The sequence below is a fragment of the Crotalus tigris genome, unplaced genomic scaffold (assembly GCF_016545835.1).
Source record: "Crotalus tigris isolate CLP2741 ecotype Arizona unplaced genomic scaffold, ASM1654583v1 scf7180000019301.709862, whole genome shotgun sequence".
NCBI lineage: Eukaryota > Metazoa > Chordata > Lepidosauria > Squamata > Viperidae > Crotalus > Crotalus tigris.
In genome coordinates this window covers 155,045-171,195 of record NW_024097476.1, presented here as the reverse complement: position 1 = coordinate 171,195, position 16,151 = coordinate 155,045, and the positions used below count along the sequence as shown (strand labels likewise).

General features: G+C 34.4%; 1 protein-coding gene across 3 annotated transcripts in view; it reads right to left on the bottom strand.

Annotated features, from left to right (window-relative positions):
* NCAM2 (neural cell adhesion molecule 2) overlaps nucleotides 1–16,151 on the bottom strand; it is a 155,107-nt gene that overhangs the window by 48,353 nt on the left and 90,603 nt on the right. For all 3 annotated transcript variants that reach the window (XM_039361568.1, XM_039361569.1, XM_039361567.1), the window contains exons 9-11: nucleotides 10,875–11,025; nucleotides 1,341–1,528; nucleotides 513–609 (exon numbers count right to left, since the gene is read on the bottom strand). In XM_039361568.1, the coding sequence (XP_039217502.1) occupies nucleotides 513–609; nucleotides 1,341–1,528; nucleotides 10,875–11,025 (436 nt within the window). The remainder of the gene's footprint in view (nucleotides 1–512; nucleotides 610–1,340; nucleotides 1,529–10,874; nucleotides 11,026–16,151) is intronic.

Below are 16,151 nucleotides of genomic sequence, written 5' to 3'. Positions count from 1 at the left end.
TTTAAAGTTAATTTATTCCCAAGGAGCTAAAAGACTTAAGTTTTATTACCTTTTAAAAAATTATATAACTACATAGTTCTGAATTATTATTTTTTTAATATTTTACTAATTTCTTTTTAATTGTTTTAAAGTCTGGATTTAAACTTGTTTTTATCATAAATGTGAAACAGATTACAGTGTTCTGCAGCATATTAAGGTATGTAAATATATAAACACTGGTTTTATAGATCGTGGATTATATATATTTTTATTTGAAGGACACAGGAAACAGAGAGCTGAGACAGGAAATGAAAGGAGAGGAGAGAAGTGAATACTTATCTTGTAGATAGCTATAATCTCCAAAATATGGAAGGTTAGACTTAGTTTGATATTTGGCCTTGTTGAGAAACTTTTAAAATGATATTTTACATTCCTTTTATTAATTTTAGTACACTAAAATAGATGCTATTTTTTAAAGAATAGAAATGATTTTTTTATCTTCCAAGATATTTTTATATAAATAAATTACTTACCAGCCAAGGCAAGGATATATTCTTGATATCTTTTCCCTATTCTATTTGTGGCTGTACAATTGTAATGTCCAAAGTCAATTTCAGATGTGGGAGCAATCTTTGTAGAAAGAAGAGAGGGGAAGAAAGAAAAAGGGAGAGAGAGAGAGAGAGAGAGAGAGAAAAGCATGAATCAGTCTGTATGTAAAATTGACAGATCTGAATCATATACATATAATCTTTAAATATAATCCATAATATTTTTCATGTGACCAGCAATACTGTAAATAATAGGGGGTTCATAATTAACAATTGTAATCCTCACTAGAATTGTTTGAATTGACTAGAGATGGGGGCCATAGATGTGATACAAAGCTTTAATCATGCATTTCCCAACTTTCTTTTTTTCCACTGTAGGCACTTTTATAGAAGAAAAAAAAGGGGGTGGGGGGGTGGGAAAGGTTTGTATGAAGCCCTGTACGGATTTTCTGAAAACTGAAATTACACATGGAATACTATTCTTTAATCTTTTTTCCTTTCTAGAATAAAATATTTGATAAAGAAGTAAACAAGTATCTATCTCAAGTAAATGATAACTGGTAAAATATATGCCTGAATTTTTAGTAAATAATATTAATATATTTAGGGTGATGAGGAGGAAAGTATCTTGAATAAAGAAAGTACTAAGTTGTCACCAGTGGTGGGATTCAGCCAGTTTGCACCACTTCGGCAGAAATGGTAGCTAATATTTTGTTGCCCAAGCCCAGAATGGATTTCCAGAAGCGGCATCCACACAGAGAACCAGTTGTTCACATATTTGAATCCCACCACTGGTTATCACTGAAAGCTTACCTCTAATATCAATTTGCTTTCACTACCATGAGTCTTTAAATGAGTTGTATTTTCTACAGGTAAAACCAGTTTTCCTCTTCTCCACTGAATAGATGCTGCTGGATTAGACAGAACATCACAACTTATGTTGATAGGATTTCCTTCCCAAGAATAATAAATTGTTTGATTTGACACAAAGATTGGAGCATCTGCAACACATATTTATAAAAGCATATTATTGCTTTGTCTTAATTAAAATTATATTGATCAGTTTAATAAATATATGTCAATTATTTAGATTTATCAAAACACTGTTTTAGAAACTTATGCACATCCTAATAATATATGAAATATATAAACCAAACATTTCAATTATAATTATTACTTTTATAATATAACAAAATTAATTTCAGATGGACAAAATCCTATCTATAATGGTGTAAACTATTTAGATCAGCAATACTTTAACTGTGAAAACCATTAAAATATATAGCAATTAAAGCATTTAATTTGCACTTTCCACAAAAAACTTTTCTGGGAGTAATTATTAATGCATAAGAGCATCTATTTGTCTCAAACACATCAAAACCATGAAAAAGCAGGCTGATTTATTTTTTTTCAGGCATACATTTTCTATACCATATTTGTCTGTTATTTTGTTAAATTCTCAGAGGTTAAGTATTTTGTTTATCTTCTCTGTGGTCAATGACTGCTATTTTTATAGCATTTCTGATGCTGATTTTTCCTAGTTTCAGATATGGATAGATAGATAGATAGATAGATAGATAGATAGATAGATAGATAGATAGATAGATAGATAGATAGACAGACAGACAGACAGACAGACAGACAGACAGACAGACAGACAGACAGACAGACAGACAGACAGACAACCTTTATTGTCATTTTTTACTGTGGGCACAATGGCACACATTAAAAATGAAATTCAGTTGCTTGCTCTCAAAGTGTACACATACATAACACACATTTAAACATACTATATACACCATATGTATAGACTTATATGCTTACATATAAATAACATATAAATATTAATCACTGTCCATGGATGTTAATGGAAGGAAGGAAGCTTTAGAGTTCACAAGGTTAATACTGTATGGAACAAAACTGTGACTGCATTTGGATGTTCAACTTTGGATATGACAAAGCCTCCTCCCCGAAGGTAACAAAGAAAACAGGTCATGAAGAGGATGTATAGTGACCCAGACAATCGTGTGAACCTGCTCAAGCAATGCTTATATGCTATGTCCTGGATAGAAGGGAGGAAACTGCCAATAATATCTTCAGCTATCCTCACCACTCTGTGTGTGTGTTTGTGTGTGTGTGTGTGTATTAGTAAACTCTGGGATGTAAAATATTTTACATTCCAGAGTTCACTAATTTTATTGATTCTTAAAGAAAATGTTTACACCTGAGATTCAAATATTCAAAATAATCAAAGATATGTGTGTGTGTGTGTATTTAGTTTATTTATTTATTAATAAAATTTATATGCCGCCCAATCCCTAGGGACTCAGGGTGGTGTACAAAATTAAAACAATAAAAATAACAATAAAAATGAGGACATTCACACAGCATGTCCCAATCGTATCCCACCATCACCCCCCAGGACATCAACCCCAGGCCTGCCGGAACAGGAGAGTTTTAATGGCTTTCTTAAAGGCTGGCAAGGTGGGAGTAGTTCAAATCTTGGGGTGAAGTTGATTCCACCATGTCAGAGCCACCACAGAAAAGGCCCTTCCCCAAGGGCCCACCAGCCGACATTGTCTGGCCGACGGGACCTGAAGGAGGCCCAATCTGTGGGACCTCACTGGTCTCTGGGAACTATGCGGCAGTATGCGGTCCTGTAAATAACCTGGTCCTAAGCCATGAAGGGCTTTAAAGGTGACAACCAACACCTTGAATTACGTCCAGAGACCCACAGGAAGCCAGTGCAGCTTATGGAGGATAGATGACATGTGGGTGTACCTTGGTGCACCCACAATCACTCTAATGGCTGCATTCTGAACCAACTGCAGCCTCCGAACGCTCTTCAAGGGTAGCCCCATGTAGAGCGCATTACAGTAATCCAGTCTTGAGGTGACAAGGGCATGAGTAACCGTAAGTAGAGCCTCCTGGTCCAAATAAGGCCGCAACTGGTGCACCAGGCGAACCTGGGCAAAGGTCCCCCTGGCCACAGCCGATAGATGTTGTTCCAAATTTAGCTGTGAGTCCAGGAGGACACCCAAGTTGTGTGCCTGCACTGAGGGAGGTAAATTTACCCCCCCAGGACTAATGATGGACCATCAGAATGACCCTTGGGGGGCAAGACCCAGAGCCACTCGGTCTTGTCAGGGTTGTGTCTAAGCCTGTTCACCCCCATCCAGACCCTCACATCTTCCAGGCACCGGTATATCACATTGACTGCTTCACTGAAAGGACACGCGGTGGAGATATATAATTGGGTATCATCCGCATACTGATGATACCTCACCCCGTGTTGCCGAATGATCTCACCCAGCAGTTTCATGTGGATGTTAAAAAGGAGGGGGGACAGGACCGAGCCCTGAGGAACCCCCATAATTGAGACACCTAAGGGTCGATCTCTGTCCACCCGCCAACACCGACTGCGACCTGTCAGAGAGGTAGGAGGAGAACCACCACAATATGGTGCCGCCCACCCCTACCTCTCTGAGACGACGCAGAAGGATACCATGGTTGATGGTATCAAAAGCCGCTGAGAGGTCAAGAAGCACCAAGATAGAGGAATGACCCCTATCCCGGGCTTGCCAGAGGTCATCGGTCAGTGTGACCAAAGCAGTCTCAGTGCTGTAGCCGGGCCTGAAACCAGATTGAAAAGGGTGCAGATAATTCGTTTCATCCAAGGATCGCAAGAGTTGAGACGCCACCACCTTCTCTACAACCTTCCCCACAAAGGAGAGGTTGGAGACAGTTCTTCAAATTAGCTCGGTCCAGGGAAGGCTTCTTGAGGAGGGGCCTCACCACCGCTTCCTTCAAAGGTTGCGGGAAAGACCCCTCCATCAAGGAGGCATTGATTATCGCCTGGAGCCAGCCTCGTGTCACCTCCCTACTGGCAGAAATCAGCCAGGAGGAGCACGGGTCCAATAAACAGGTGGCGGCATTCATCGCCCTCATGGCCTTATCCACTTCATCAGGGGTCACAGGCTCAAACTCGCTCCAGATAACATGACTAAGACCAGCCCCCGGCATCTCGGCTGGCACTGCCCAGTTGGAGTCCAGGTCCCTCTGGTCTGAAAGAAACTGAACAAACTCCTCAGCTCTCCCCTGCAAGGGTTCCTCTGCCTCCTCCACTTTAAGAAGGGAGCGAGTCACCCTAAACAAGGCAGCCGGGCGAGAGACACAATAAGTGCGGAAAAGTGAACATGCTTTGCCGCCCTTATTGCCACTAAATAAGTCCTAAGATAGGCTCTTAATAATGATCGGTCAGATTCAGAGTTACTGGCCCTCCAACGTTGCTCTAGATGTCTCTTGTGGCGCTTCATGTCCCGGAGCTCCTCAGTAAACCAAGGTGCCCTCCGGGGACCACTACCACAGAGAGGTTGCAAAGGCGCAATTCAATCCAGGGCCCTGGATGCTGCCTGATTTCAGGCCGCAACCAGGGACCCGGACAAATTGTGGACAAGGGAGTCAGGTATTTCCCCAAGCTCCTCCTGGAACCGATCTGGGTCCATTAGGCACCTGGGGCAGAACCACCTAGTCGGCTCCATCTCCTAGTGGTGGGGGAGTGATGCTCTGAAGTCCAGCCCCAATAGGAAATGATCTGTCCATGACAAGGACAGATCTCTATGTCTTGAGTGTTTTTTGATGCACCCTGTCAGCCCAAATATTGGAGGAAGAAATCCCAGTTCCCCTTTAACTCTTTATTAGCAATCCAAAAAAAATATTTATATATATATAATTTTTGTGAATTATGGAACTGTTGATGTTGCAAAAATAAAATAAATAAAATAAAAATAAAATAAAATAAACAGAAGAATAAAGACAAAAGCAGCCTAGAAAGAACATACACAAAGATGGAATACAGATTGTGATTAAATTTCACTATCTAGTATGAGTTGAACTCATTCTAGTACCTAACTTTTTCAGGGCAAAATAGGGAGCCAACTATGATGACAATGTGCTTAAAGTCAAGTTCCAAAAATATATATATGATAATGCTAAATTTGCATTTGTTTATGTATTTTAATGGCTGTTTGTAGGTTGGAAATAGAAATATTTTGAAATAATTATAACACAGGCTAGCGTAGGGATTTTGGGATTTAAATTGAACAGAACAGATTCTCTCATACCTGTTATATCCAGTCATGAGCAAGACCTTTTAGATGACTTATTAGGGGGATAGTGAAGTAAACAATGCAACAAAAAAAGCATTAATAATATTTCCACTGACTTTTCTCTATAGACTTTTTTCTCTATTCTACCTTCTAAAATTTGAAAAGAAAATGAAAGTATAAAATTATGTATTAACACCTTCTTAATCCTGATGTAAGATATTTAAATATCTTGAATCCAATAAATAAAATAAAAGTCACTGAATCAAATGTACTATATTGAAGCACCAATTTTAGCAACACATTGAATTATTACAATTTTGGCATATAAGACACTATTATAACAGTTAAATTGCAGTGTTGTCATACTAATATGACAAGTAATTCAAAATGAGTACAAAATAAGCAAGGTCAAAGTAGAAATAGACAGAATCATAGTTATAACAATAATATACCATATTATTTATTTCTAGGCCACATACTGAAAAGTAGGGGGAGGAAGGGAGGCAGTAATAGTATCCTCACTCTTAATTGGAAGATGAAAACTGTATTTTGAATTAGCTATACTTTCAAAATAACCTATTCTCAATTCAGAGCATGAATTACTAAAATTAAACCATTCTGCCCATGAAAAATAACAGCTAATAACTGTGAATATGATCATTTAGGTGGCTAAACCCAATCTAGAACATACTGAATATATATTCTTCTCATTTTGTTTTAATTATCTTTAGATTATTGCACTGTTTCATTTCAGTTCATTACTGATCCCAGTCATCAAGTTAAAAAGACTCTTATTTCAGCTTAATAAAATATGAAGGACAATAGGAGAGTAAAGCTTTGTGGTCTAGTGGTTAAGGCACTAGTGTATTAAGCTGGAAATCATGAGTTCAAGTTCCAGCTTAGCCATGAAAGCCAGCAGGGTTATTTTAAGCCAATCATTCCATCTCAGTCCAACCCACCTCACAAGGTTGTTGTTGTGGGAAAAATAGGAAAAAGATATGTTGAATGGGTTCACTGCCTCGAGTTGTTTGTAAATATAATAAAGTTGGGATACAAATAAATAAATAAGACTTTAAATGCTAGTCTACAGATACCATGAGCAGAATCATGGACCTGTCTCCAGCACTATTTTCTGGATTTGGTATCTTTCAAGGGAACAAAACCATAGAAAACAATCTACTCCATAAATGTAAAAAAGTGTAAGAAGAAAATATACAGTAATACAAGAAGAAAAAAATACCTTCAAAGGAAGATGAACTGGAATTTAAAATGACACTCCCCCCCCCCCACAAAATGCAATGCAATATGCAATGATACATATTCAAATTTGCCAATATGCTTTCTAAAATACAGAGCTCCAGGATGAGTACAAAACACTTGGAATGATCTGACTAACATTGACTAGAAAGGAGCAGCAGTTATTTTTTATTGATTTCAATACTATATTTCTGTCAATACAACAATGATTGCATTTGCTTTTTTTCATTTAGATCATTTATAGATCTAAATTCAATTATAATATATGAAGACACTCAGATATTTTTCATTATACTATTGCCATAAGGTTTTCCCCATCACTTGAATTTTCACAATCACTTAATTTTGAAATTATTTGAGTGGTTTCTCTCACTTATTATACCTTACCAAAACTGTCTTCTCCTACTCACCATCCTCTGCCTCAGTGTCTATTATAAATATGATAGTCATATTTTCTGTCAGTTTAACCAAGAACCAAGTCAGTTAAACTATGTTGAACAGCAGTGGATATCTAAAAAAACCTTGGTGTGCAACCAAGCACATCACTCAAGTTTAATGCAGAACCATTGCTGCCATATTTGTTGAGCATAACTCTTCAACTAGCTGTATATTTATATACTAGTAGAGTCATCATTTTGGCATTTTTTCCACTACGTTTTACTGGAGTTGTCACCAAGTGCTTGTTGAATATTACGCACACTTCATTCCCATTGTTAACTAGTGACTCTATCAAAAAGTATCATATTTGCTTGACATAATTTATTTCTGATGAATTAATTCATGCTAGATTCTGCAAGACAACACATACTTTTCTAATGTTCTGAAATTGCAACCCAGTATGATACTACATTTTGTCTAATATTAAATCAGTTCAGCAATCTGTAATTACTTTGACCCAATTTCCCCATTTTTGCAAACAAGAATATTTGCCCTCTAGCTTTGGGTTCATCCATAATTTTTCAAAAAGTTTGGATAATACCTGAAAGCTATTAATAGCTTTAATTAATATTGATATTAATATTGACAAAAAGTGTCTCAGTATTCTAAATAGCTCTCCCATTTTTTTTAGTACTATGTTTCACACTATTGTTTGCCTCCTTTGCTAGATTCAGTTTAAAACCTGCAGATCAGGTTTGCAAGACACCTTCCAAGCTATTATATAGTTCTTGTAAGATGTTGCCAGCCTTTTGCCAAGAGTTCAGTATTTTACTTGGACTATTTTATTATTTGTATGTAGTATGATCACAGTTTTTTATTTACCTAAAAGTAATATTTATAGTAGAATTGTGCAAATAATTTAAATGAAGAATTTCACAAAGTGTGTTAGCATTCTGAAATGTTAAAGTAGCCTAAAGTTCTGTAACTTCATTGAAGGATTGCACTTGAGGTGAAGGGCAAAAGAGCTTTCAAAACAGCATGACTTTAATTCACGAAGGAGTGCTTCACTTAAACCATAAGACTGGCGAAGCATACATTTTTTTAAAATGCTACCCTTAATTGGACATCTTTGTCAACCAGCATTCAAAGTAGGTATGAAACCAAGAATATATTACTGCCCCTGATATATGACTTGTGTGAAACTTTTTATGTCTTCCTTTGTTTTTCCTTCTGAAGAACTTTTTTGGTGAGCATTGGGTTGAAAGTCTTAATTTAATGTAACTTGCTTATTTCATTCTCAGTATTTCCAAAGGTTTTTTTTTTAATTGCAGCCATATCATGTAATAGCTTCCATTAAAAAAAGAGTAGGCCACCAACCTTTAGAAAGATACATAGCTAGAGGTCCTTGATAATGATTGAGAAACTTCCTAAAATCAATTTTCTAACATATATTAATATGAAGACACTTTCAAACAGAATTACAAGAATTGAATTAATTTCCCATTATCTTTTCCCTTTCATTTAAGACATTGGTGCTGCTATAACAACATGAACTTGTCTTGAAACAGAAAGCCTAATTTAAAATTAAGTAGAAGAGCCAGCTTCTACTGGCTCTTCTGTCTGCTTTAAATATAGAATTATTAAAGTAGATTATGTGTATGTATGAAAATGTGTCTATGTGTTTGTAGTATCCAACTTTTGCCTGACTTGTGTGCTTATTACATTTGAATTCACAGGTCTACTTTTGGCTTTTGGAATCCTAAGATATATGAAGAGTGCATATGTCACTAAAACGATAGGACATAAGAATTACAAGCTGAAAACCAACAGGTACAGAACTCATGTTACAAAGAACTTTATCCACTTCACTAGACTCATCAGATCTCAGGTAATATTGTTAGATGTTGTCCCATTATCTTAATAGACATAGACATGTAGAATTCAAATCTACAAATAGAAAGAAAGAAAGAAAGAAAGAAAGAAAGAAAGAAAGAAAGAAAGAAAGGAAGGAAGGAAGGAAGGAAGGAAGGAAGGAAGGAAGGAAGGAAGGAAGGAAGGAAGGAAGGAAGGAAGGAAGAAAGAAAGAGAAAGATTATCAGCAAAATATATAGCAAATGCTAGTCATTTATATTTGCTTTAAATCTTCCTGCCCAACATTTTCCAACAGGAAGCAGTTTTTCTTTATCTGTTATTCATGATGAATAATGGCTGATAAATACAATTTTTATCATTGCAGTGCAATCCCAAAGAGGAACTCTTATGTTCTGTCATATCCACGCTTGGCTTTTCAGACTGATATTCTAGGTTTTGCAGCTTTTTCTCCAAAGAATATGCCAGAAACAGTGATTGCAAAGATCTATTTGGGAAGAAGTCATGTACAGTTCCCTCACTCCCACTGACTTCCAAATAACAATGAGGTCTAGAAACTCAGAAAGCAATTTTGTTGGACAAGAATATGATAAATGTAAGAGCAATGATCCTAACTTATCATTGCTGGGAAATATCACACTGCATTATGTGTTAAGAGGTCTACATTCCTTTACAAAGAAATATACAAACAAAGAAAAGGGATATGAAAATTGCAATTCATACGAAATGTGGTTATTTATGCCTGCATATACAGTGTTATAGTAGTAGGGTACACACACACACACACACACACACACACACACACACATGTATATATGTGTGTGTGTGTGTGTGTGTGTGTGTGTGAATTTAATAGCTTTAGGGGGGAAAGTATGCCAAATATATACAGTATGTTTAAAGTAAATATATGTTTATGTAACCCTCTCTAATGCTGTACGATCAACACTTTAGTATGTACCTTTATTTACTAATTAATAAGGAGATTGATTTGAATTCAGGGATACACACCCAATAGCCCACCAGCTGTATGCTGTTTTCCTCCCAACTTTGCCTGATATATACAATGACACTGAATTTTAGCAGCAAAAAGGATACATTTTAGTGGCACAATTTTTTTTTTTAAAAAAAAATAGAGAACATCCATTCTTACTCCAATAATGTTTGCTCATTTGTTTTAAGCACAAAATCTTATTGAAACAAAATTTATCATGGCATTTTTGTTTTAGGATTATAAAGGCCTTCCATTTGCTTCTACAGCTTTTGGTAACTGGTCACAGAACCATTTAAATGTAAGTCCATAAATACAGGTAGTCCTCGACTTACAACAGTTTGTTTAGTGACCAAAGTTATAACGGCATTGAAACATGTGATTTATGACCATTTTATTATATTTATGACCGTTTTGGCATTCCCGTGGTCATGTGATCAAAATTCAGATGCTTGTTGCAGTCTCTTGAGGTTATGTGATCACCTTTTGTGACCTTCTGACAAAGTCAGTGGGGAAGTCAGACTCACTTAACAACCATGTTACTAATTTAACAATTATAGTGATTCACTTAACAATTGTGGCAGGAAAGATCATAAAATGGGACAAAATTCACTTAACAAATGTCTCACTTAAGAACAGAAATTTTGGGCTCAATTGTGGTCGTGTGTCGAGGACTACTTGTACAACACAAACTGTAAAGTCCTTTCTTACTAATATATTTAGAGGGGACAAAAATATCTAACTTACATTCAATATCAAGATACATGCTCTTTTGATGTCCTCCAATTCTACTCGCAGCTTCACAGTCATATCTCCCCCAATCTGTCAATTTCACATCTTTAATGTGTAGTGATGATCTTCCATGTTGTCCTCTGACTTCTATTCGACCATCTGGACTCTATTTGTAGAAAAAAAATGTTAAGATTAACAATTGTAGAATTGTTACATATGACTTCACAATACCTATTTTATAAATTCTTTGTAATACACACCTAATGCATAAAATAAGTATTAGTAAAAAGAAATCCTGTAGATACGAAAAAAGAAAAAAAAAGGATTTGCCCATAGGACTTAAATTATTCCCTAAAGTATTCAATCTTTTATCAACCTGAATATATGTACAATATGCCATTTGTTACATATTATGCTTATGACAATTTTGGTGGATTGATTTTTACATGTGACACTTGAATATATTTTTGTCATGCATCACAAATTCATATGGCATCTATCAATATGCTCTACATGAAGCAATGAGAACAATTAATTATTTAAATATACTTTTATTACATGAATTAAAAATAATATTTTATTAAAGAACACTTTTCTGATTATAGATCATAGAATACTTGACATTATTTTTTAAAAGTTTGGTAAATTGCAAGGCATTCGCAGTGTAATTAATATATCTAGATACAGAGTCGGTATTGGACATTGTTAACAGAAATTGTTCTGTACATCTGAATATAGCCACTATATATGGTTAGAAATCCATTACTACAAGAACTATTGTTTATATATCATTCCTTAGCCTATTAAAGATAAATCTTTAACAAATTATAAATACAGAATTGATTGGCCCAACAGCAAGTAACCTAGTTATTAATATATTATATCATTAAAAGCATAATCATTATTTTTAAAAAAAAAACAACCACAAAATGGATGTTTATCAGCTTTGTAGACTGAAAGTATTTACCAGGCAAGTGATTTAGAGCTACCATTACAGGTAGCCCTCACTTAATAACTGCAATTAGGATAGACATCTCCATTGCTCAGCAAAATAGTCATTAAGTGAGAATTCATATAATCATGATAGACTTACAATCTCAGTTCCGCTGTGGACAATAAGTGAAACATCATGTGATCCCAACTTGGCACAATCAAGATCCAAAACCCATTGATTGTTTAGGTTTGAAATGAAACAAAACCCACATAGAGTAAACACTGTAAAGTTGTTATTAATTGCCCTTTCTCTCATCTTATGTTAGAAACTGCAGTGGAAACTGTAGTGCTCTACCCTATTATCCTAGCATCTTCTCTTGCTTACCTGCATTTCATTAGTGACCAATGTTTGTGTGTGTGTGTGTGTGTGTGTGTGTGTGTGTGTGTGTGTGTGTTTTGCTAACCTTTAAACCATTTCTTTCCAAAACAAAATGCCCCATCTATTCTATGCACAGATTAAATGCCCTGGAAGATTCAGGCACAGAACAACTGAACCTGCTAGTCAATGCACAAAACAGTTTGTGCACATAAAATTCTGAATATCCCTAGGTAGAAAAAGACAAATATATAAATCTTTGATAGGTTGTCTACATAATAATAGTTAATGCAATTTTATAAGCACTGTAATTACAGTATAGAATCAGTTCTACAATTCATTATCTGCCATCAGGTCAATGCCAACTCTTAGTAACTTACAATATTTCCAGAAAACCACTTTACATATTTATAGCTCAACATTTCAGCAAACACACTTTATTATCATCTATGGCATATTAATACATTACAGGCAATTATTATTTTGGTTTCTCTAAACATTTTTTTAGAAATACAATACATGTAATATTAATTGTCAGGTAAGTTTAGAATCTACTCTTTAAGCATGGAAATTGGTGCACTCTTTTACTGCAATGAATCAAATTTGTAAGAAAAAAAATAAATTTCTACATAGGTGTATTTAAATTAAAAATATTGGCAACCAAAGATCCCATTGCCCAATCCCTTATATTAATGGGCCTCTTTGCAAAAGAGCCTTGCTATTTGGTTTCTTCCAGAGGAAGTTGTAATTATGGAATTTATTCATTTTAATAAAGCATCTCATTCTGGAAGTATCTTTCCCTTTTATCGTTGCATAGTTATCTTTGCTGTAATGTCTATACTATATTAATGCATTATAAGAAAACATTATCTGGACAAGGTTATTAGTGCCTTCACAATAGTATTAGTGGGCCATCAAAGCATACAAATATATGGATTGCCCACCACTAATCAACAGCAAAGACATACAGAAAATTCTTTCTTGATCTCTAGTGGTTTTATGGATTTTAGCACTTAGATTTAGTATGGGTGGCAGAGAGAGATTGATAAATAACAAATAATATGTATATTTCCAAGAACATAAAAGATAGACTCTAACTTCTTTCAGTGTTTTGTCAAAATTTGTGACCCCAATAAGAAAAGTCACTTCCTTCCAGTATGGTAATTTTACTTTTTTATTTCAGTAATAGCCTCAATTAAAAATACATTTTTGCCTTTTTTCACTTCTAGTCTATTGAAATATGCATAATTTTGTAACTCAATCAAAGTGATGAATGTCCTTCCGTCATCATATATAGTTGTTCAGTAGGCAGATTTTTCATTTTGACTGCAACATAAGAATAGCTCAAAAAGTAATTCTTTTTTCTTCTGCTTCGATATAATATTCTCTGCAGATTTCAGTGGATATTAATTGGATTCTTCTGGTAACAGTATTATATTGTCCACCAATAAGAATCTGCAGGAAACTGTATTATTCCTGTCTAGGAACATGATTCTTTCAACAGAAACAACATTTATTGTGTTTAATTTGCTCATGAGAAACATCAGATAAAATATGCTAGTATTCGATTTTTACTTTTTTAACTTTCTTTACTCATTTGTCATAACATTTTCAAATACACTTCTTTTGGCTTAGATTTAGAGAATGCCATGTGTCACCAGCCATAATGACAGGAAATAAATTTATATTATGTACAATACTACCATTTCTCAAATGTAAGTTGCAAATCATAAGATTGGTAGCTTTGTGGTATTTATAACATCCACCAAATAAATATTCATTAACTAAAGTAAAATAATTTAATATCTAAAACATTGCTATTAAATATAGATGGTAGGAGAGCCAAAGCAATATGATGCCTTAAATAAAAATATACATTATTATCACTGTTATTATTTAGTTCAACCACTCTTTCACAAGCAAATAAAAGGGAACTATCTCTGAAAGTCAAGTATATGCTACATTTATGCATTGAGGAGAATTTGTATCACTGGATTTCAAAATAAATTTGAATCCTTAACAGAGTATACTATCATTGTCTTTGTAACCTATCAATTTGTCAAGGAATACATTACTTGAAGAATTAGTATCCATGGGACAGATGAATAAATAAGTACTGTTACTTATAAGTCACTCAGGCTTCAAAATTATACACAAGGACTTTCACCTTAAACAATGAGCTAGTTCTTCAGTAGCAGAAAAGCAATGGAAACAGAAAATGCTATCTGAACTGAAGGCATTATTAAAATTCCAGTGGTTGAAACAATTGGTCAAGATTTCCTAGGATGAAAAGCTACCTTTGATGAGTAAGGGCTGTTATTCACAACAGCCACTAATGTGGAGAAGCTGATGGAAGCTTCCTTCTGGGATATGGATGAAACAATATTTCCCACATTCTTCAGGTAAATGCATTCTATCCATGCACCTGTTGGAAACAGCAGAAAATTCCAGAGTATTGCCACGTGTATTATTGTCTACTGATTCAGTCATGTTTACTTCACCTTGTATTTGAAGCATGTGGCTATGTTTTCAATGGAACACCTTGAATCAAATCTATAAGACACTTAATTTCTCACATAAATACAAATTATTGCAACATTTTATGAATGAGCTGGTATAATTTCCTGTCCATAGGTAAAACAATTATTTGTTGTAATCCATTTAAGAAATATCTGATATTAAATCATTACAAAATGATTGTTTAAGTTTTGTTGCTTTGGCTTTCTGTCCATCTTTATAACTAGCAGCTAATTTCAAAGATTGGAAAATGAGAATGACTTTTTGGATGCACCAAAAATAACTATTAAGTAATTATTATCTGTTATACACCAGTACAATAATACATTTTTAAGAATATAAGATATGATTTAAGAAATGGTAGCAATATGAGATATGATTAATTACTATTTTATGCTGGTGTTTTCATGCAATATATTTTGGTAGGTTATACAAAGAGGTGACACAGGGCATTGTACATACCAAAACCAATATTATTTCTTCTGTTCTTGTAAGAGCCAGGATTGGTGAACCTGTAATTATAGAAGGTAAAAAAAGGGGGGAAAATGAAGCTAAGGGACACTTTAAATACTCGTAATAATAAATTAGCCTAGAAATAAATTTGTTTAGAAATGTTTGGATAATATAAACTATCAATACTATTTCTCTTGAGTAATGACTAGCCAAAAAACAATATTGAAAAAATGCTGTTATTCAATTTAAATTTGTAAATTCCAGCCAGAAGGAAAAAAAAATGAAATTATTTTGGGTCATTACCTGAATCAGTGAGACACACCATTCCTCCACTATAGAAGTTATATACTGTAACACTGTATATAAGAATCCATTATATTTTAGGTTTGGGAGAAAAAAAACAGAATCCCATTCTGCTCTTCATTTTCCCTTCTCTTAGCTTAGTATTTTCGTAATACCACAAGTAATGATTTTCAATCACTCCTGACAGTGCCCTTTTATCCATTGTTATGGTTCTAATTTTGAATTTTTAAAAGTTTCATAGACAGATATTTGTACTGAATGAATACTATATAACCTCTATATTGATATTATCAAAATGTCTCTAAGAAAACTATAACTTTTTACAACCTCAGAATGTTGCATTGCACATTATCCTCATGGTTTCATTTTCCCCCTTAATCCTTAAGCAACTCACAGCATGGTTCTTTCAAATTCATATGTAGCATTATAATATTTTGAGCAAACTGCTAATTATTTCTAAAAAGATTATAAAGTTTATTTTTGCCTTACATATTTGAGCAGAGTTATTGTTTGGATCAATATCTGTGATATATAGAACCAGGAGAAATGAAGAATTTCTACAGACAAATAAAAAAATAACTCAATATTTTTTCAGCATATTCTTTATAGATGTAGTGGAAGAACAAAGTGCTTCTTAAAACTGTATACTAATTCGAAATGTGAGAGAGCCAGTTTAGTATAGTCATTAAGGCATCAGACTAAAAACCAGG